Source organism: Ambystoma mexicanum, chromosome 9, assembly GCF_040938575.1.
Source record: "Ambystoma mexicanum isolate Mex_15411 chromosome 9, UKY_AmexF1_1, whole genome shotgun sequence".
NCBI lineage: Eukaryota > Metazoa > Chordata > Amphibia > Caudata > Ambystomatidae > Ambystoma > Ambystoma mexicanum.
The window spans coordinates 679168148-679191193 of NC_090931.1; the positions used below are offsets into that span (position 1 = coordinate 679168148).

General features: G+C 48.2%; 1 protein-coding gene across 1 annotated transcript in view; it reads left to right on the forward strand.

The window, feature by feature from the left end:
* The window catches only part of CYP20A1 (cytochrome P450 family 20 subfamily A member 1), a 516898-nt gene that overhangs the window by 335335 nt on the left and 158517 nt on the right, over window positions 1-23046 (forward strand). Inside the window, exon 7 of the mRNA XM_069615523.1 lies at window positions 11775-11890. Coding sequence (XP_069471624.1) covers window positions 11775-11890 — 116 coding nt within the window. The remainder of the gene's footprint in view (window positions 1-11774; window positions 11891-23046) is intronic.

A 23046-nucleotide genomic window follows, 5' to 3' on the forward strand; every position in this document is an offset into this window, starting at 1 on the left:
GTTATCAGGGAACTCTTTGGGGTGCTCAAAAGGGTGAAAACGAGAGCATTGATTCAACATGGTAATGGATCCCGCAGTAGACTGGACATCGTTCAGGGAAGGGGCAGTCCCTCCCACAGAGACTGGGACCTTTCTAAAAGTGACACAGGAAAACTTTCTGGTAGATACATGGAGAGCCCAACACCCATATACAGAAGCATACACGTTCCTTTCACCCCCACACAAAACATTTTTGCACATAGATTAGATCTTCATTGAGGCAGAGCTGGAGCACGACATTGAAAAAGTGACCATAGAACTGGTGGGTTGGTCAGATCATGACATGGTTGTCCTAGATTTGAACTTGGGAGCGAGCAGGGCCACAGACAGAAGGTGGATTTGCAGTGACACTCTCTTCAAGGACAGGATCTTTAGGGAATCACTAGACCTCGAATCCCAGGAATTTTTCAAGCGCAACAATCTGGAGAATCTTCCACAGGCGCCGGTCTGGGAAGCTGCAAAAGCTATGTTGAGGGGTCTGATCATAGCCCAAGGAACTTTCATGAAAAGAGCCAGACAGCTGCGGGAAACCCAACTACAAAGTGAAATAAGCCAGAGTGAGGAGGCTTTGGGGGTGGGGGGGTGGTGTAGATGCGGAAATTCTGATAGAGGTCAGGGAGCTTCGGCAAGAATTGAAGGAGATATGGAAGGGTATGACGTTATCCCACCTCCGTTTTGTTAAACAAAAATATTACGAGAAAGGGGACAAGGCCCACACTCTGCTCGCAGCTAAACTGAGAGAGCAAAGAGCTAAAAGAGCAGTCTTTAAAATAGGATTGCAGGCGGGCGAAATGTTGGATAACCACAAAGACATCACAGAGCGATCTGCCCAGTTCTCCATCGATCTGTACACCTCAGATAGTAACGCATCTCACAAGGGCTCTCAGGGCCACTGACACTTCCCTCCTTAACATCCTCAGACTCGGAGAGACTAGGTGCTCCCATCTTGGCGGAGGCGGTAGACGCCGCAATCGCCGGACTAAATGCGGGATCATCACCAGGCTAGGACGGTTACACCCCGGCTTTCTATAAGACCATGAAAGGGGCCCTGATACCATCCTTGACCCTATTATTTAACGATATCATGGATAGGGGAGGCACTGCCCTCCTTCCCCGAAGATAGGATCATAGTTCTACCTAAAGAGGGCAGGGGACAGACTCTAGTGCGGGTCTTATAGACCAATTTCGTTACTGAATGTGGACGCCAAAATCTATGCGAGTATACTCGCTAGTAGGCTCAGTGAGGTCCTGCCATCGCTAATACATACTGAACAAGTTTGATACGTGAAGAGGCGGCAAGGTTCTGACAATGTCCATAAGACGCTAGACTTAATCGCAGCAATAGATGTGGGTGACGACTCACCCAACCTGATCTTTGTCGATGCAGAAAAAGCCTTCAAAAGAGTGGAATAGCAATTCATGCACCAGGTGTTAAGCAGAGCAAACCTAGGACCCCGTTGGATATCGGGGCGGAAGCACTATATCGAAACACTAAAGCCAAGGTTGTGGTCAATGGCGTAGCCTCCCCATCCTTTACCTTGACCAGGGGAACCAGGCAAGGGTGTCCTTTGTCACCTCTAGTCTTTGCCCTCGTAATGGAACCCCTAGCACAAAACATCCAGCAGGACCCCACCATCAAGGGTATAAGTACATTTGGCAGGGAGTACATATTGGCGCTGTTTGAAGACAACGTCTTGGTCTATGTAACGCACCCACAAGTAACTGCCCCATGCCTGTTGTCCAAACTTGAAAAGTACGGTACCCACTCAAGTTTTCGTGTTAATAAAAGCAAAACGGTAGCATAATGTAACGCTCACCTGATTCTCGCAGAGGCGCCGGTCTTGACTGGGCGACTACCGTATCTTCAAAGGTGATGTGTAGCACCCGGTTGGCTCTTTGGGCTGGACCTCTGTGCACTGTATGCCTGACGTGTAGAGTAAGATGTCTGCAGATAGAAAATATGGGGTTAACGAACTGGGGTTATTGGGGTGTCCCTATCTCTTTCCTCTTCTCCTCTCCTGTAGACCCCCAAAGGTTAACGCTCTCACCTTAGGTAAGTGAATGCCAAGCTCTCCATCTGCCTCGGGGCAGGGTGCTGTAACCAGTTTCTTCACTGGATAGGTAGCGCAGGCCTCTTGGCTTCAGAGGACTGCTGTCCGTCGTTTACTACACGAACTGTAAGTTTCGAGTCATTCAAATGTCTTTAAAGTCTTTAGTAATGATGTCTCTTGTTTTGCAGGGTTCCGGCGATGGCGGATGACGGGCTGAAGTGAGTTGAAGATGGAGCCCGTGTGATGAATAGAAGCGCCTGGAAGCACGTAAGTAAGCGCTTGTTGCCTGCTTCACTATGCGCTCTAACTGTCTTTTTATTTTGCAGGTACGAGTTCGGAGCGGCTGCAGGGTGCCGGAATACCCACTGGATTAGATGTGGAAAGGAGTAATGGCACGTGAGTATTAAAGTTCCCCAATGTCTTTAAACGCACCTTGTTTTGTCTTTCAGATGCGGGATGCAGCGCCGAAGGCCTCCGGAGCGTGCGAAGAGTTGGTAAACTTTTGTCTTTCAGATGCCGGAATGCAGTGTGAAGACCTCCGGAGCGCACGAAGAGTAGGTAAGCCTTTGCCTTTCAGATGCCGGAATGCTAACCTGTTCTTTCTTGTCTTTATAGGTGTTGCTGAAGACTGGATTCAGGATGGTAAGCCTTTGCCTTTCAGATGCCGGAATGCTAACCTGTTCTTTCTTGTCTTTATTGGTGTTGCTGAAGACTGGATTCAGGATGGTAAGCCTTTTTCCTTAGGCCCAGGACCGGATGCAGAAGACACGATGAGCGTTCTGCTGCAGAGGTTGCAGAATAACGCAAAGCAAGATTCATCCACCGGGTGTGGTTTAAATAGCCTCCTGTAGTGCTTAGGTGTCTCCTTCCACAGCCACGCCTAAGTAAGAAAAGAGTTCCTGGTAAGAAAAGAGTTCCTGCCTTCGAGAAGAGTTCCAGTGTTCTGAATCTAGGGAGTGGCTCCAGCCCCACCCAACAGGAAAAGTAGTTCCAAACAGAAGAGGATCAGAGGCTCAACTGGCAGGCAAGTAAGCAGCATGGTCTGCTGAAGGTAAGTCCACCCAAGCATTATGAGCCTGGCGCTTCCAGCGCTGGGACTGGGCATATTTATGAGCCTGGTGCCACTGGCGCCAGGACTGGGTCCAAAAGGTCCCAATTGGGACTGGTTGGCACTCGGAACCTGGGTTATGGATCTGCTTCCAAGGGAGTTGGGAAAACCCTGACCTTTTGGAAGCAGAGATCATGACAGTACCCCCCCTCAAGGCCCCTCCCAAACCGGGCTTCTCCGGGGGTTTTGGCTTGTCAGGAAATGTTCGGTGAAATCTTTTGATTAGGCGAGGAGCGTGGACATATTCAGCAGGTTCCCAGGATCTCTCTTGGGGGCCGTTGCCTTTCCAGTCAATTAGGTAGAATAGTTTAGATTTGGAGATCTTGGAGTCCAGAATGCTTTTGACTTCAAACTCGAGTTCTCCATCCACTAGGATAGGTTTTGGAGATTTGGTTACTCGGGTTTGAGGTTGCACGGGTTTTAATAGAGAGACGTGGAAGACCGGATGTATCTTCATGTGCGGGGGCAAGTCCAACTTGACCGCTACTGGGTTTACTATGGTAGTGATGGAATAGGGACCAAGGTATCTTGGGTTGAATGTGCGTGGCCCTTTTAGAGATAGATATTTGGTGGATAACCAGACTTGATCCCCTACTTGATAGTGAGGGGCTTCCTTCCGATGTTGATCTGCTCCTTTCCTGTATTGTTCTTTAGCCCTTTGAAGGTGAGAAACAGCTTCCTTAAAGGCTTGGATGATTGTAGAATGCAGGTAGTCTACTGCTGGTGTTTCAAGATCTTGGAGGGGATCCAACTCCGAGGTTCGAGGGTGACTGCCGTACAAAAGAAAAAACAGGGTTTTCCCAGTTCCCGAATGGACAGAGTTATTGTAGGCATACTCGGCTATCCAAAGGATATCTTTCCAAGTTTTTTCAGTTTGTTGCAGCATGCAGCGTAAATACTGTTCCAGAGTTTGATTGGTCCTCTCGGTTTGTCCGTCGGTCTGAGGGTGGTGACTGGTCGATAGTCTCACATCAATTTGAGCCGACCGACAGCAACTTCGCCAAAAATGAGAAATAAATTGACTACCTCGATCCGAAATTAGAACCGAAGGAAAACCGTGCAGTCGGACGATGTTTTCGAGAAATTCTCGGGCCAGAGTTGCTGCTGTTGGCAAGCCTTTGAGCGGAATGAAATGCGCCATCTTGGAGAATAAGTCCACGATTACTAGAATCATATTGTATCCGGAGCATGGAGGTAGATCGGTGATGAAGTCCATAGAAAGCGTATGCCAAGGGCGAGGTGGGATGTCAATAGGGCGTAAGAGGCCTGCTGGTCTTTCCTTTTGACTCTTGTTTTGGGCGCATACTCCACAGGACATTATAAAGTCTCTGATATCTTTTTTCCAAGACGGCCACCAGAAGTAGCGCTTGATCTTTTCTGAGGTCTTAGCTATACCGGGATGACCTTCCATTAAAGAGTCGTGATAACAAGAGATTACTTTTTTCTGTAAATCTGTGCTGGGTAGGTATAATCGTTCTTGGAAATACAATAAGTTGTCCTTTACTGCAAAGTCCTTTCCCTGCAGATGCCAATTCTGTATGTCTGCTGGAGTTACAAGTTGCCTGGCTTTATCCTTAACTTCCTCTATGGATTCTGTGGCGATTACACCCACAATTCTTTGTTCGGGAATGATTGGTACAGGTTTAGGGTTGACCAAGTGTTCTTCCACTCCCATCCGAGAAAGGGCATCGGCTTTACCGTTCTTTGTACCAGGTCGATAGGTAATTATGAAGTCAAACTCGGCAAAGAATAATGCCCAACAGAGTTGTCTAGAGGATTGGGCTTTTGCGGTCTTCAAATATTGCAGGTTTCGGTGATCCGTAATCACAGTAACGGTGTGTCGGGCCCCCAGCAGATAATGCCGCCAAGCCTTAAAGGCAGACTTGATAGCCAGAAGTTCCTTGTCAGTAATCGTGTAATTGATTTCAGGAGGCGAGAATTTGCGGGACCAAAATGCCACGGGATGCAACTGATTGGTTACCGGGTCCTTTTGTGATAGAACTGCCCCCATTGCAAGGCTTGAAGCATCAGTTTCCACGATGTAGGGGAGTTCGGGGCGAGGGTGTTTTAAGATTGGTGCAGAGATAAATTTAGTCTTCAAATCCTGGAAAGCTTGTTCCGCCTCGGTAGACCATTCAAAACGTTTGTTTTTCTTTAACAAGGCAGTGATGGGCTGGACTATTCGAGAGAATTCGGGGATAAACCTGCGGTAAAAGTTAGCGAAGCCTAACATGCTTTGCACACCTTTTACGGAGGATGGTGATGGCCATTTGAGAACTGCATCGACCTTCTTTGAATCCATACGCACTCCGCCAGGTGATATGAATCCCAAGAATTCAACTTCAGTCACGTTGAAAACACATTTTTCCAACTTAGCGAAAAGTTTGTGTTGACGCAATCTTTCGAGGACCATTTTCACGTGTTTCCGATGTTCAGATTCCGATGAAGAATAAACGAGGATGTCGTCAATGTAAACAACAACACATACATCTATGAGCTCTCTGAGGACATCGTTCATAAAATATTGAAAGGCGGCCGGGGCATTGCAAAGTCCGAAGGGCATGACCTGATATTCAAATAGCCCATACTTGGTGCGGAAGGCCGTCTTCCATTCATCGCCCTCTTTTACTCGTACCAAGTGGTAAGCTCCTCCAAGATCCAGCTTTGTATATATGCATGCTTTTCTGACTTGGTCCAGGAGTTCAGGGATCAAAGGTAACGGATATCTATTCTTAACGGTGATCTGGTTCAGGGAGCGACAATCGATACAAGTTCTAAGGTCTCCTTCCTTTTCTGGAACGAAGAACAAAGCTGAAGAAGCAGGGGACTTGGAAGGACGAATAAACCAATTTGCCAGGTATTGATCCAGGTATTGTCGAAGGTGAAGGTTCTCAGGCTCGGTGAGGGCATAAATTCTACTACAAGGAGGAGTAGATCCAGGTATCAGGTCTATCTGGCAGTCATAAGACCTATGAGGAGGTAGAGAGTTAGCCTGATCCTTCCGGAAAACATCTTGGTATTCTAGGTATTCGGGAGGTAACTGGGGAGTCTCTGAAGAAATTGCGGCCAGTGCAACACCAGGTGGAGGGTGACAAGTAGAGACACATTCTGGAAACTGGACCGTTCTTGCTCGCCAATCGATCAGAGGATTGTGTTTCTCTAACCAAGGTATTCCTAGAATAATCTGAAACTGAGGGGCCTTGATCACATCGAACACGATCTTCTCATGGTGTCCATCTTGACTTACTAGCGTCACCTCTTGAGTGGTATGCGTTACTGGCCCGGAGGCTATCTCCGTACCATCCACCGTAGTAATGACGTCCTTTACAGCCTTGGGACAAAGAGTTAGATTCATCCTCAAAACCATTTCATGATCCACATAATTGCCGATGACACCGCTGTCGACGTAAGCTTCAATTGCATGTAATCGATCCGGATTATCAGGGCTAATGAGGACCATAGGTATCACGAAATGCGAGGTCACGGAACTGGTTTTCACGCTCGGCAAGAGGACCTCTATTCTTGTCGGGCGAGGTTGTTTCCCTGCTCAGAGTTTGTAACTTTGGTAACTGCAGCTCCTACTGCCTTCTTGGCAGGTTTCACCGGACAGTCTCGAAGAAAGTGCCCTGAGTTTCTGCAATATAGGCATAATTGCAACTGTTTCCTCCTTTCCCGCTCCCTTTGTGTTAGAGGACCTTTCAGACCACCTATTTGCATGGGTTCCCCGGAGTCTACTCCTTTGGAAGGAGTTGGCGGTTTGGAAAATACTCGAGCATCAAACTTGGAACGATCGGCCTTCCTGTTCTGCAGCCTGTGATCTATTTGAACGACCAAGTCTATATAATCCGAACAGTCTTGTGGGGGATTCACTACTTGGGCTAAAACGTCTTTGAGCTCTCCACGTAGACCTCTATAAAACAGCGTAATCCTTTTGTCCTCAGGCCATTGAGTTTCCACTATTAGTCTATTGAAAGATGCAATATAAGCCAAAAGGTCTTGATTACCCTGTCGCAACGAAAGAAGCTCATTGTCCAAGGCCTGCCCCTGTGAATGTCTTGCGAACAGTTTTTCCATACTAAGCTGAAAGGCTTGAAAATCATGGAGAACCGGATCATCTTGATTAACTAGAGGGATCGACCAGTCTGCCGCATTGCCACTAAGGTACGAAAGTACAAAAGCCACTTTTGCTTGATCAGTTGGAAAGGCTGCTGGCCGGCATAAGAAGTGCAACCGGCACTGATTGATAAATACTGCAAACCTCTTTGGGTCACCAGAAAATCGTTCGGGCGGAGCCAGAGGTACATTCCCAGGTAGGTTGATCTGCACTGGATTCATAGAGGATGTTGAAGGAAGATTTGCCCCTGATGCGGGTAACGGGGTCTGTCCGGCTTGTGACTGTAGCACTTGTCTAGCAAGATTGTCTGTTCTCTCCTTGGAAATAATTAGTTCCCTTCTTAGAGCATTCGTTTCCTGACGAGCTGCATGCACTTCTGCCCTTAGTTCCCCAAGTAACCGGGCTAGGGGGTCAGTATCTGAGGTTTCCATAGCGCCTGGGCGAGAGTTTTGCGGTAGGCTTTGCGTTCTGTAACACTCACCTGATTCTCGCAGAGGCGCCGGTCTTGACTGGGCGACTACCGTATCTTCAAAGGTGATGTGTAGCACCCGGTTGGCTCTTTGGGCTGGACCTCTGTGCACTGTATGCCTGACGTGTAGAGTAAGATGTCTACAGATAGAAAATATGGGGTTAATGAACTGGGGTTATTGGGGTGTCCCTATCTCTTTCCTCTTCTCCTCTCCTGTAGACCCCCAAAGGTTAACGCTCTCACCTTAGGTAAGTGAATGCCGAGCTCTCCATCTGCCTCGGGGCAGGGTGCTGTAACCAGTTTCTTCACTGGATAGGTAGCGCAGGCCTCTTGGCTTCAGAGGACTGCTGTCCGTCGTTTACTACACGAACGGTAAGTTTCGAGTCATTCAAATGTCTTTAAAGTCTTTAGTAATGATGTCTCTTGTTTTGCAGGGTTCCGGCGATGGCGGATGACGGGCTGAAGTGAGTTGAAGATGGAGCCGTGTGATGAATAGAAGCGCCTGGAAGCACGTAAGTAAGCGCTTGTTGCCTGCTTCACTATGCGCTCTAACTGTCTTTTTATTTTGCAGGTACGAGTTCGGAGCGGCTGCAGGGTGCTGGAATACCCACTGGATTAGATGTGGAAAGGAGTAATGGCACGTGAGTATTAAAGTTCCCCAATGTCTTTAAACGCACCTTGTTTTGTCTTTCAGATGCGGGATGCAGCGCCGAAGGCCTCGGGAGCGTGCGAAGAGTTGGTAAACTTTTGTCTTTCAGATGCCGGAATGCAGTGTGAAGACCTCCGGAGCGCACGAAGAGTAGGTAAGCCTTTGCCTTTCAGATGCCGGAATGCTAACCTGTTCTTTCTTGTCTTTATAGGTGTTGCTGAAGACTGGATTCAGGATGGTAAGCCTTTGCCTTTCAGATGCCGGAATGCTAACCTGTTCTTTCTTGTCTTTATAGGTGTTGCTGAAGACTGGATTCATGATGGTAAGCCTTTTTCCTTAGGCCCAGGACCGGATGCAGAAGACACGATGAGCGTTCTGCTGCAGAGGTTGCAGAATAACGCAAAGCAAGATTCATCCACCGGGTGTGGTTTAAATAGCCTCCTGTAGTGCTTAGGTGTCTCCTTCCACAGCCATGCCTAAGTAAGAAAAGAGTTCCTGCCTTCCAGAAGATTTCCAGTGTTCTGAATCTAGGGAGTGGCTCCAGCCCCACCCAACAGGAAAAGTAGTTCCAAACAGAAGAGGATCAGAGGCTCAACTGACAGGCAAGTAAGCAGCATGGTCTGCTGAAGGTAAGTCCACCCAAGCATTATGAGCCCGGCGCTTCCAGCGCTGGGACTGGGCATATTTATGAGCCTGGTGCCACTGGCACCAGGACTGGGTCCAAAAGGTCCCAATTGGGACTGGTTGGCACTCGGAACCTGGGTTATGGATCTGCTTCCAAGGGAGCTGGGAAAACCCTGACCTTTTGGAAGCAGAGATCATGACACATAAGCCCTGGGGGAGACAATAGACCGCCCAGAACAGAATTCCACAACGTGGGCCATAAACGAGGCAAATAAGAGCATCCGGTACCGGGGGATAACTATCACCAAAAATGTAGCTGACCTTTACTGGGCAAACTATTCACCGCTGTGAAAAACGATAAAGGAGGACATTCGGAAATGAGCGAAATATAGCCTCTCGTGGGCGGGCAGGTTTACAGCGATAAAAATTAATGTCTTGCCAAGACGACTCTTTCTCTACCAATCACTCCCAGTTATTCCTCCAGATACCTTTCAAGGCAAGACCAAGAGCTTCCTTCTTGATTTCTTGTGGGAGGGGAAAAAAACCTTGTTTCGCATATAACCCAATGATCCTTCCCAAGAATAAAGGGGGCATGGCGTACCCTCGCTTCCACAAATACTATAGGGTAGCGCAGCTGTGGGTGTTCAACCATCTCAGAGAATCCAAAAGCAAACAATGGGTGCAACTGAAAAATGACTACTTCACCCCGGTCACGCTGGGAAAATGGCTCTGGGCTCCCACACACACATTCCTGCACAGGGTAAGAGAACACCCAATTTTAGGGGTCCTGTGGGCAATTTGGAGGAACAGACCGGACATTTGAGGGGTCACCACATGGCCCTCACCACCTTAGCTGTATCTGCGCCCCCCCGGGATATTATCATAGACCCAATCTGCTTCCAGCCTCAATACGAGCAAGGTTTGATTAGAGCGGGGCAGATGTGGAGGGAGGGGTTGTTCTTGCAAAGGGAGGAGCTAGAAGACGTACAAGGCCTTAAAATCCAACCTCTCCTTTACCTACAACTCAAGGGGGTTCTCACCGACCCGAAATGGGACGACCGGCTCAGGAGAGGTCTCACCCCATTCGAGACGACACGAACGCTAAAGGGCTTATCTCAAGACTCTATGGGGCACTCTGGGAAAGGGGTCACCTTACAACGTCACATACATAATTGTAGTGGGAGAAAGACCTTGGGTGGGAAGAAAACCAAGAGGAATGTCTGGGATATATAGAGCGGTCTGGAACTCGACCATATCTGTTCAATATAAGATGCACAACAGTAGGTTCCTTATGCAATGGCACCTCACCCCACAACACCTGGTGAAAATGTACACCGGAATCAGCCCATACTGCTGTCGAGGCTGCATACAAATCTGCAACTACTGGCATCAGTGGTGGAAGTGCCCCTGCGTCCAGGTCTATTGAAAAGAAATCCTGGGATGGATACACGATGTTGAGGGCATAGAGAGGACCTTAACTCCTCCCTGGTTTTGTTCGGCGTGGAATCAGTGGAGGACCAGTATCAAGTCCTTCCTCATTTACCCAGGAACTTGCTCATAGCTGCGAGAGTGTGTCTAACTATAAAATGGAAGGGGAGCGTGTTACCAACAAAATCTGAATGGTTACGTAAAGCCAAAGACATTTATGAGATGGAGAGCCTCACAGCAGCATTACTAGAAACCCACTGGCACATAGAGGCACAATGGCTGCCCTTCCTGGAATACCATAAGCGACACAAAACCACATCCCACACCGAAAGGGGTCGTCGCGGAGTGGGGAAATCTGACCCCGCTGATCTGAGAGACCAAGTCATTCCTGTAGAAACTGTTCCCCAAATGTGGCTCTGAGGTGGCCAGAAGCTTGCTTATATTCCTGCAGAACACTGTTTCGCATTCAGTGCATGCTCATCTAAGTCTTGTATTCAATGTCTTTCGCTGCTTCTGTTGTCCTCTGGTTCTGTTTTCCCCTGCTCAGCCTGTCCGATAGCACAGCAAGTAGAGAGCTCACTTTGACATCTGTGCAGAGCCTGCTGACGCGGGTTCGAATCCCAGCAGGGCCAAACTCAGCCTTTCATCCTTCCAAGGTCGATAAAATAAATGAGCAACACACACTGTGGGTAATAATAAGCAGCGCTCAGATACAAGAGGGTTCGTAGCGCTATATAAATGCTAAATTATTATTATATTGACTTGTACCCTTCCTAGATGCGGTTTTATTAAAGCGGGAAGGGCAGGGAGGGGGAAAGAATGAAAACAAAAACTATATATCTGGCATTTGTCCTGTTTCCAGTTCAAAAATAGCAATGTAAGTGTTGTTCCAATGTGGATCTCAATAAAAACATATTTAAAAAAAATAGGTTGCTGACAATGGAACAAAGGCACCTCAGTTCTAATCCTTAGTTCCTCATTTGACCATTGTCTGTTTATTTCCGAATCTGACGAAAATGGGAGTACTCAGAAACTGGTTGAATTCAGACGAGGACTGCCATGTACACACAAATCGACATCGCATAATACAGTTTCGACCCAACTTTACTCTGCATCTGAAAAAATGTTCAATTTACCAACTAATAATCAGTGCTTATTGTGGCAAGCAGGGTTGGGCTGGTGCTCACTCTCTGCCTGGGGCTGGGGGCGGGGGGGTTGGCCGCGGGGGCCTGACTGTTGATTGCGCTGTTTTCGAGATTCTGAATTGTTTTTTGTTTCTCTGGTCTCCATAGCACTGATGGAGATGGAATCCGTCCTGAAGAAACTGACCAAAGAAAGGCGCGGCAAAAGCATACCCCGACAAATCTTCATGGACTCCTTGCTGCAGGGCAACCTGAGCGACAAGCAGGTAACTGAACGGGCGAATTGGGATCATTATTATAATTGTTTTTTTGTAACGCACTTAATACCGGAGAGGTTTCTAAACGCTAAACGAGAATCGAACCTGTGGTGCTCTGTGTCCTCTTGCTTCCAAAACGAGCGCGTTGCCACTGAGCTACAATACCCGTGCCTAGGCGAGTTCTGTTCTGCTTGAAGGCCTGTCGGACTCTGGCTTTCTTGCTTTTGATACTGTTGTCTAGAGCCAAACTAGAATGTGATTTAATGTTTTAAATAGCCTGGCCCTTTCCATATAGTGATTGCATGTATCGGGGGCCTCCCTTGTGTACCTTTGAATTCTGCCATACATTGCAGAGGCTTCATGAACACACATTTAAAATTGGTAAGTTTGGTTGTGTCAAATTGTATAAATATATGGTGATGGTAATATGTGGGGTGGAATGAGGATAGTAGTTGGCTGGTCGAAGGTAAAAGGAATAACTGGGGCTGGGAGGGGAGTTAAAAGAAGGAAAAAAAGATGATCATGCAACTGCAATTTGCCAGGAGCAAACCTGCCACTTTAAATTTGTGTAGATGAAACAACATAGAACCAAACCTCATGTGACCACACTTTGGCTTTAAGATGTCGCATGGGAGAATGTGCGTCCCTCATCAGTGACCAAAAAGCAGAAGTAGTGCACGATTATGGGTACATACTCCATTTTCTTTTAAATACCAACGGTTTAAGACAAACAATGGCCACAGGAAAAAGTCAGCCCAATGCCCACCTGGTTAAATGATGGGCAACTGCACAGGTTTACTGGATAGACTGTTGATTAATAGGCAAATGGGTTGGAATTGGAATATTTTTATTTAAAAGAAACGCTGGGCATCATTACGAGTCCGGCGGTAGCTGTAGCGGAAAAACCGGCAGGCTGCCGCCGGACCGGTAATACCATTCCACCTCTGTGATTGCCGGAATCACCGGGGCATTGCAACCCCGGTGACCCGGTAATTCCGGAGGCGGAATTCTGTAAATCCCCATTCCCATTTAGTCCCATAGGACTCCATGGGGATGGGGACCATGGAAACACTGGTTCCGTCTATGACAGAGCTGGTGTTTCCATGTCCGCCTGCGGGCGGGTGGTGTTACTTCCGCCAGGTCAGACCTGGCGGGAATGACACCTCCCGCCTGCAGGACTCGGAATCAGCCAGTCCGGAAATAACAGTGGCAGCGGATTTACCGCCACCGTTGTTTCCGGACCGGCTGACTCCTAATGGGGCCGGGCCCACTGTGTTTAGTTTATAAATACACTTTTTACACTTCAGTAAAATATATACATATATTTCTGAGGCTTGTGGAATCTGCTTAGATCACATGCTGTGCATAGGCCGACACCATATTGGAATATTGGACTATTTTGCTTGCCCTGGAGTCCCTTGTGTCAGAAAGCAGTGGTTAGTGCACAGTAACTGACATGATCTTCAGATAGTGCTCTGCTAATCCCTGTCACGCTTCCCCATCTTTCCACTTTAGCGGGAAGGATAAACTATCGGAGTGACAGCCGCGAGGATGAGCTGTCCATGGTGACAGCTTTACATCTCCTCCCCCTCCCTGTGCAGCTTTGCGGACGGTGAGATCTCCAACTGAAAGAAAATACACAAATGCTAGCGATATATAGGAATGTACAGCAGATTTTAAACTAGAATGAGACATGAGCTCAGGATGCTACAGGAGACTCTCCAAACAGCTACACAGAGGCACACATATCCCCCCTCCCCAGTGGGATAACTCCAGAAAGCAGCCTGACTATTCAGACATTTTTTTAAAATGTATATAATATTCTTTTTTTTGCATTTGAAATATCACAACATAAACCCCCCCCCCCCAAGCTGGATAGCCACACTTTAATCCTTTACATGGTACCAAAAAACATACATCATACATAATTTGCAAATATCAAGAATTCGAAGCCTTTGAGGACAGTGCTGCAAGTTGAAATCAGATTCTAAAAATTCAAGCACCCCCGCCCAGTCCTTGGAAAATTTAGATTGCTCTCCTTGGATCGCATAAGTAGTCCATTCTAATCCCACAAAGTTCCATATGTGACAAAACCATTCAACTACCTCCGGAGAGTCCTTTGACTTCCACTTCTGTGCAATCCCCAATAGCGCAGCTAGCTGCAACACCACAAAGGTTGTACTTTTTTGCCTTGAGTTACACCTCATCATGGTGTCAAAGACCAGCAATAGATTTGATTTCATTGTACAAGGCATTGAGGCCCCAAACAGTTCTTGCATACAATTATCTATCTCCGCCCAATAGCCCGCCAAAACCGGACCATGCCACCAAACATGTCCCCAATCTCGAATGGCCCCACATTGTCGCCAACATTGATCTGAGAGAGAGAGAGGATTTAATCGTATGTAGCCGAGCAGGTGTATAATGCCAGTGGGTGAGTAATTTATACCAAAACTCTAGCAATTGTATCAAGCGAGTCTCTCTAGGAATATCTGCAATTGGGGACCCCAGTGTATATTGCCATCTAGTTTTGTAATGCCATAAGGGAATATCTAGTGGGCTGTTTAAGATTTTATAGATATTTGATATTGGAGCCCTATTACCTGGGTTAGTAGTAACAAACTTTTCAAAAGATGTGAGCTCTCTAGTAGCCGCCTGTCGAGTAGGTGGAGCCAATATCCAATGGCGAACTGGGTAGAATTGAAAGTGTTCCCTATCATCTAAGCCAAAGTCCACCTTACACTGTGCAAAGTTTTAACCTCCCCACCCACAAACCTATCTCGAACCTTCCTGCATCCAGCTTGTTTCCAGTGAAGAAAGGCCCGAGCATCTCGCCCCAGTCAGACACTTTTAATAGCTCCCAAAAAGACTTGTGCAAAGCCGCCTCCAACATACCCTTTTCCACAAAAGCCCCTTTCTCTAATGGCTCTTAACAGACCCTGTCGTAGCTCCTAACTAAACAGGAGAGTGCCTATGTGCATTTCTGAAGAAGCCCTCAGTTTTGTAAAGATTGTAATAGAATGTGGTTCAGTTGTCATTGTCGGAGATGGCGATGGCAAGGGAGGATAGCTCTGTGGCAGCGTGTGGGTCTTGAAACCCTGCTGATCAACACAGGTTCGCCAGCATGGAGTCTGGCATGGATTCACATGCTCATGAATATTCCCCCATCGTCAGGCTGGGAATCCTCGGTAAAGAAAAAATCAGTTTAATTTTTGAACTGTCTTTCTCCTAGCAACCAATCACTGAGTTCTGGGTCATGCTGCCCTCAGCCAATGACTGCCCTCTACCTAAGCCCCTGCTCTGGCAGCCATCTTCAGATTTTTAATGCACGTTCGAGTGTTGGGAGTCCTCATATTTAGCTCTTGCGCTTTTGCTGCGTTTTTCGCTTTTTGGAAGAGTATTGTGCTCGATCGATCAACCTTCCGATTAACAGGGACCCGTTTTTCGGATTCTTCAGCACCCCTCAAGGGTGGATTTCGTAGAGTTTCTTCCTGGAGGCTTCCAGAAGATTCTCAGGCCTGTGCCACGTGGACCATGTCTGAGGAAAAGGATTCAACTCCCCTGTTCAGGATTTGCTCGAGCTGCGGCTTGCAGAATGTCTTTTCGGACGACAAGCATTCCGAGTGCCTCTACTGCCTGTACCCGGCGCACAAATAGGAGGATTGTGCGTTACGCTAGGAGATAGCCCCTCTCACGTTGAAGGATCGGCACAGGCGGCTGAACAAGAGGCTAGAGGCCAAGGCCCCTGCTCTGGGTGGGTCCCAGCAGCATGCCTCTCCAGGTTCCAAGAAGGCTGAGGGCGCCCATCCCGCGGGGGTCCAACAGAAGGCTAAGCACCGCAAGTCCACTGCCACCGGGAGTGGCGTTATGACAGGCACCTCGGCGGCCAGGGCGCGTTCGACATCTCCAGCCTCCGTCACCAGTCAATGCTCAGGATCTTCAGCCAAGAGGAAGTCGGACCATCCGGGCAAACTCGAGGAGAGGCCCAAGTCCGTCCTACTGGAGAAGAGCAAGGGGGAGCGGGGCTCGGACCCTCCCCCTAAGGAGAAGGCCAAGCAGGACAAGGCTCTGGCCCTGACTGTGAAGGCCCAGGTGGACCCAGCGAAGGCCAAGCCTTACATTGAGGGGGTGGCAGCGTCTCTTGCAAAGGGCACTGAGGCGGCGCCGCAGTATGCAACCCCTAAGACCAGAGTGTCCCTTCCTCCCTGGAGGGAGGCTGCGTTCTGGCCCATAGAGAAGAACCCGGAGAAGAGGATGCCGGTCATCTCCCCGAGACCTTCACAGCTGGAAACAAAGAAGGGGGATGCGGTGGCCCTCCAGGGTACAGATATCTCCTCTGAGGAGGATCTCACCGGTCTGCAAACCATCCAGGAGGAGGAAAACGTAGGAAGCAGGCCCTATGACAAGCACGCTGACTAAGGCGACGACAGCAAGGACACCGTGGAGGAAGAGCAGCAAGGCGACAATGGCCTGGGCTCCCAGCCGGTGCCCCAGCGGCCTATTCCACCAGCAGCTCAGCTGCCACCTCCCTAGAGACCTCTCGGTGGACATCCTTTCGGCACTGCATACGCTGATGTCGGAGATCCAGACGAGGATGGCTATTGGGCTGGCGGCCCCGCCAGCAACAGCCGTCACCCCCATGGGGATCCCCCAGCCAAGAAGAAGAGAGTGCACCCTCCACCTCCCCGACACCCTTTGCCCCCCTCTGCGCCCCCACACCGCCCGAGAGATGAGACGGATCCAGACACAGCGATGACGGGCACGGAGGATGACGGCGGTTTAGGGGACCTCCTGTCACCGCCGCCCAGATCTTCGTCAGATGAGATTGGCTCTTTCCACTCAATCTCCAGAGCGTCAGAACTTTTTCAGCTTGCTCCGGAGGAAAAGGGGGTGCTTCTTATATCAGTGCAAGACCATCCTCTTGGTCCCACTCCTGGACGACATTTGGGACGAGGGGTTGTCGCTCATGAAGAACCCTTCCATGGCCCGGCGAAGAAGGATCGCCTCGAGAAGAAGTACAGGGTGCCGGACTCCGCGCCCAAGTGCCTACGGGCCCAGCCTTCCCCGGATTCTGTAGTGTCCGTGGCGGCCTGGAAGAAGTCCTCGGGTGGTTCGGCCTCAGCGGCTGCCACCCCACTGGACAGCGAGGGCAAGAAGTTAGATGCCATGGGACGATGGGTCATCTATTCTGCAGTGGCTACCATCAAGGTCCGCCAACGCCCTCGCCATTGTGGCTCGTTACGACCTGGGAGTTGTGGTTCAAGATCGCTCCCAACCTGGACTTCCTTCCCGACGACAAAAGGTCGGAAGTGTTGGAGAACCTGCAGGAAGGCGAGGTGGCGTCGGACCACCCCATCACGGTGGCCACGGACATCGCCGATGCAGGGTTCTGCCAGATGGGCGACAGCGTTTGCCTTTGTCGTCGTGGCTGGCTCAAGGCCACCAACTTTCGGCAGGACGTTCAGTCAAAGGTGCTGGACATGCCCTTCGACAGGGACAATTAGTTCGGGAAGGCTGTGGATGAGTCTCTCCAAACCATAAAGACGGAAACAGAGACAGCGCGTGCTCTGGGCATTCTTCAGCATCGGAAGCTGTCCTTTCGGACCTCGGCCAGCAAGTCCCAAGGATCCTCCAAGGGGTTCGGCAGAGGTTCCTCTTCTTACCGCCAACCCTTCCGCTCTTTGGCCCAGGAGACCAACAGGGGCTGCTTCAATACCTTCGGAGGAGGACGTCGACAGCGATAGGGTCCCCAAGTCGGCGTGTCGACTGCCGTGGAGTCTGGCCCCCACCCGTGCACCCTGGTGGGAGGCCAGCTAGCGAACTTCGTCGGCGTGTGGAAGTCCATCTCCACCGACCGTTGGGTGGTGGACGCTCTCGCCCGTGGACACACCCTGGAATTTCATGTAACGCTTACCTTAAGTCTCCGCGGGAGTGTAATACTTTTTCAGCTGAGGACCTGTGGTATGGGCTCTAGTTCTGTGGAAACAACAATTATAACAAAGCCACTATTGTAATCACCATTCACAAAATGAAAACTGTGATACAGTGTACCTTGAAATAACCCTCCCTTCTCACCTGTGCTTTTGTTTTGTGGAGCTCTCCATCCTGTATTCTACAGGGGCACGTTGGGTAGGTGACTTATTCTGAGGGAGCAATTGTGTCGAAAGCTTTTTATCTAAATGATGTCCAAAATTTCTCTTAAGGTGTCATGGACAAGTCTCTTGGTTAAAATAATAATTATATATAGTTCATCAAATTAGAAATGGTCCCTACTTTGGAGAGATCTGTTTTGCTAGAATTTCCTTTTATCCTTTGCAGGTTCGTGGTTCCCTAACAAGGGCTGAGGCTGTGGAAAGGCTGCAGCTACACTCGTTTTTTGTAGTTTCTTTTTTACAAACTTTATTTTGTATTTTATCTCAAGAGCTCTGGTTACAAACATGCTGAAGAAGAAAGGCATAACATATAATTCATTCTGTGTCTTGTTTTCTTACAATTTTCATACAATTACTTATACCCTAGAGTTCTTGAGCGTGATAATTGATTAACAATGAACCATCAAAAGAATTAAGTTATTCCCTCCCCCCCTCCCTCTCCCTGCTTGTTCTCATAATAATAATAAAGTGCGGTTGAGTTTAATATGAAACGCATCCATCTGTGTGTCTCTGCGGTTACCGTCTTAGGGACGATTCGTCCTGGCTTTCTTGATCATATTATAGAAACTTTTCAGAATATTCTAGGTTTAAATTACATTTGTTCTTTGTCTCTAGTGAATTCATGAAGGGGCATCCACGTATTCAAATATTTCGAGTATGAGCCGTATGCCAGGGCTGTTACCTTTTCTAGGGCCATGATTCCCCACAGTTTAACCCATCACATAGCTTCAATTGGGCCCTTTTTTTTCCACATATGTGCCAAGTTAATCCTTGCTGCGCTTATCTTAACGTGTAGGTGATGAGCATGGCGTTGTTTCCGGTATTTGCATAAATGTTCTCGACTGCCGCCCCCAACAATATCACTACAGGGTCCATGGGGATCTGTACTTTCGTTATTTCCTTGATATGACTCAGGATTTCCTTCCAGTATGTCTGTGCTCGAGCGCAAGACCACCACATATGGATCATGTCTCCTACTTCACTGCAGCCTCGCCAACATAATGGGGAATAACTAGCTTTGATGGAGTGTATTCGCTGTGGAGTCATATACCATCTAAGGCACAGTTTAAATGCTGCCTCTTTGATTGAGGCACATTTAGAGCTTTTCGCTGCTCGGTGCCATATTTGTCACCATGTTTCTATAGGAATATGCTTGCCCATCTCGTCTTCCCATTTCTTCATGTATGTGAGTGTCTCTTCTGGGACAGTTCCGCAGAGCAGGCGATATATTCGCGATATGCCTTTTTCGGTTATCCCTTCTTGTGTGGTAAGTGTCAGCCCTATTGGCTGTCGGGATGCTCCTTCTTTCACCTTTGTGTTTGTGATCCAATGCCTTATTTGAATATAGTGATATCGTTAGGTTTCGGGGATCGAGTACTTTTCTTTACATCCCTCGAATGTCAGGGGTACCCCTTCTATGAAGAATTCTCTTATGGCAAGCTTCTCCCCTCCTTCCCAGCGGGACCAGAAATGTAGTTGTGTGCCTGGAGAGAAGTCTGGATTGTTGGCCATTGGTATGAGTGGGCCTACCCCTAATTTTAGCTTTTTACTCCGTACGGCCTTATCCCAGTACCACAGGGTAGCTTTCGTTGTTTCCAACAAGGTGCCTCCCTCCCCTCTGTCTCGGGCGCAGGAATCCCAGTATTTCCAATAGGGTTTTTGTTGCTTCCCTTTCTAGGTGTACCCATCGATTCTGGTTTTCCCTTGGGGGCCATTGTAACATTGGTGCCACTTGCGCTGCCCAAAGGTATCTACGAAATTCTGGCACCCCCAACCCTCCCATGGCTTGTGTTCGGAAGAGGTCTTTTTTGGGGATTCTTGGCTTTTTCCCTTTCCAAATGAAGGCCATAACTTTCTTTTGTAGATTCTGGATTGCTGGGGGTGGGATTTTCAATGGGAGAGCACTCGTAGAGAGGAGACACATCTACACTGCCGCTATCCGCGCTGACCAGGATAGTTCCTGCATATCCTACCTTTTCAGGTCATCTATCAATGTTGTCAACAGTCTCGGGATGTTTGTCCCATAGAGCTTCCTGTAGGTAGGTGGTAGGTTTATGCTTAAATAGTCTATGGGTCCTTGACTCCATTTTAGTGGGTTTTTCCCCTCCCACCTTGCCACCCTCTCTGGGTTTTCTGTGATATTAAGTGCGCTAGATTTTGGGTAATTAATATGGAACCCTGAGACTTCCGCAAATTTCTTTAGCATTGTAATTGCGTGAGGGAGAGAATGTTCTGTATCTTTCAGGAAGAGAAGGACATCGTCTGCATATAATGCAATTTTATGAGTTCCACAAGTCCCGGTGTCCACCCCCAGGATGCCCTGTTCTGCTCGTATTCCCTGTGCTAGCGGCTCCATGGCCATAGCAAAAATTAGCGGTGAAAGGGGACACCCTTGTCTAGTATCTTTACGAATTGGGATGCTCTCGGTCAGCTGGCCATTAATCATCAATCTTGTCGATGGGTGTATGAAATTGGCCAGTGCCATGCGAGAGAAAATCGGGCCACATCCAAATTTTCCCAAGACCAGCTGGAGAAAGCTCCAATCTAAACTATCAAAAGCCCTAGAAGCATCCAGCGCTATTATAGACATAGGCTGATCTGTTTTTCGTGCCCATTCTATGATATTTATTGCTCTGAGAATATAATATGTGTGGCGTCCTCTTACAAAGCCCGCCTGATCTGAGTGAATTATTTTAGGGAGGGCTTTGGCTAACCTTTCTGCTAAAACAGTGGAGTAGATTTTTACATCTCCGTTTAGCAAAGAGATGGGGCGATAACTTGCACACTCCATTGGGTCTCTATCTGGTTTTAAGAGAATGACTCTGGTGGCTGGACTCATTCCCCCCGTGACTTGGCCAGTGTCTCTTATATGATTGAATAGGTGTGTAAGTGGGCCGACCAATACGTTTTGGAAAGTTTTATAGTATGCATTACTCAGGCCATCTGGGCCTGGGGATTTGTTCCCATTCAGTGCATTAATGACTCCCCGCACCACCTGTCATCCGCCGTCACGGCCATTGCCGTAATTGGCGGTTGTATCCGCCTTGGACCTGGAGACACAGAGGTAGAGTGTTTTAGTCCTTTCTCTGTGTTCTTGTCATCAGTCCCAGTTACGTGACGCAGCGCCGCTGGAAGTATTTAAACTCCCCGCCTCTGGGTAGTCGCTGCGTTGCAACCCACTTTGGACACTTCCTGTTTCTGGGTTTCCTCACTCCGATCCTCTGCTGGATCTGCCAGAGGGTTTCCTGTTTGTTCCTGTGTTTCCTGTTTCCTTCCTCGGAACGCCTCCATTTCCTTCCGCTTCTCCGGCGGTACTCCAGTGTGCCTATTTTCTATCCCTCTCTCTTCTGATTTCCGGGATTTCTTCCCGTTTCTCTCTTTTTTGGCTCCTCCGAGCTGGCTAGCTACGCAACTATTTTTCCTCTTTCTGGAGCCATTGCCATTTATTCAAACTGCCACAAGGAGCCTCTGTCTCTCCTGACTCGACGATTGGACTTCTTCTACTCAACAATCAGCCTCGCTCCATTGCTCTCTTCAGCGACTATTCTGGGATTGAAGAGTCCACACTGCTCGGCAGGGTTTTTTCCTTTTGGGTTTTTCCCTGATTCCGGCTTGGTTCCGGAAGGGGAGTCACGGGACAGCTGTTTATCCAGCGGTCACTGTGGTTTCTCTCTGTAACAAGCACATTCATCACAAGAAGGAAAGAGACTACCTTGCACGACGACGTCTACAAGAAACCGACAACTCGGACAGCTCAGGTGAGGAGAGTGTGCTTGTGGGGGAGAAAGAGTTTGAATTGCACCACTCATCACACCACCTCTTCTGATGTAGGTGCTTCCAGCTCCAGTCTGTCATTATCAGTAATTTGTGGCATTTCCAATTGTGCCAAGATTTCCGTTTGAATCTCCCTTTGTAAATTATCCCCTGATAAATGCTTAACATAAAAGGCATGCATGACCTCCGCTATCCCATTTTCGTCTTTGGCCATCTCCATCCCCCCCTGCATGTGCTAATTGGGTAATGCGATTGCAATTGTTGTGCTTTTTCAATTTGGCCGCTAATAGCTGATTGGCTTTATCCCCTTTTTATATAGTACATTTGTTTTGTTTTTAGGAGGAGTTGTGCGGATTCATATGCGTAGTGGGCCTCTAATGCAGCTTTGATTTGTTTGGGTTCTCGCCAAGCTTTTTGGGATTTTTTATCTTTATATTGCACTTCTGCTGCCTTCACTTTTGTCTCTAAATCTTGCCTCTCTTTTTTTTCTCCTTAGGAAATTTACTGTGTGTGCAATAAACTCCCCTCAGACTACTGCTTTGCTAGCATCCCATAGTAACCCCCAGTCAGTTTCCGGCGTGGTGTTTTCAGTGAAATAATTCCTCAGCACTTTTTCAATGTCTGTTCTCAAAGCCAGATCTTTCAATAGCAGTTTGTTTAGTCACCATGGTTTGCGAGTTTATGACCTTGAGTGTGGCATTTCCATGGTCATAGAGACCGGTGCATGATCGGATATACATCGCGCCCCAATCTCCAACCCTGGGACCTGTGGGATGCCTGTATCGGAGACTAGGATCATGTCGATCTGGGAGGATCCTTTATGTGCTGCTGTATAAAAAGTGTAGTCCTTTTCTTGAGGACGAAAGAAGCGCCAGGTTTCAATTAGTTGTAAGTCTCTGAGGAATTGAGCCAAAGCTCGCCTGTTCAGATTATTGCTGGGTGTTGCTGGGAGAGTTTTGTCCATTGAGGCATTATTAACCCAGTTGAAATCTTCTCCTATAAGGATTGGACCTCTCCCACCTTCCTGCTATTTTTGGGATCAGCTCCATCAGGAACCGCTCTTGCTTTTCATTGGCAGCATAGATCGCCACCATAGTCACTTGTTGTTTCATTAGCGATCCCCCCAAGATCAAGTATCTCCCTTGCGGATCCCTTTTAACAAACTGCTTCTCAAATTGGACACCTTTAGCTATGAGAATTCCCACCCCTCTCTTTTTCGTCCTACTTAAGGCTAAAAAT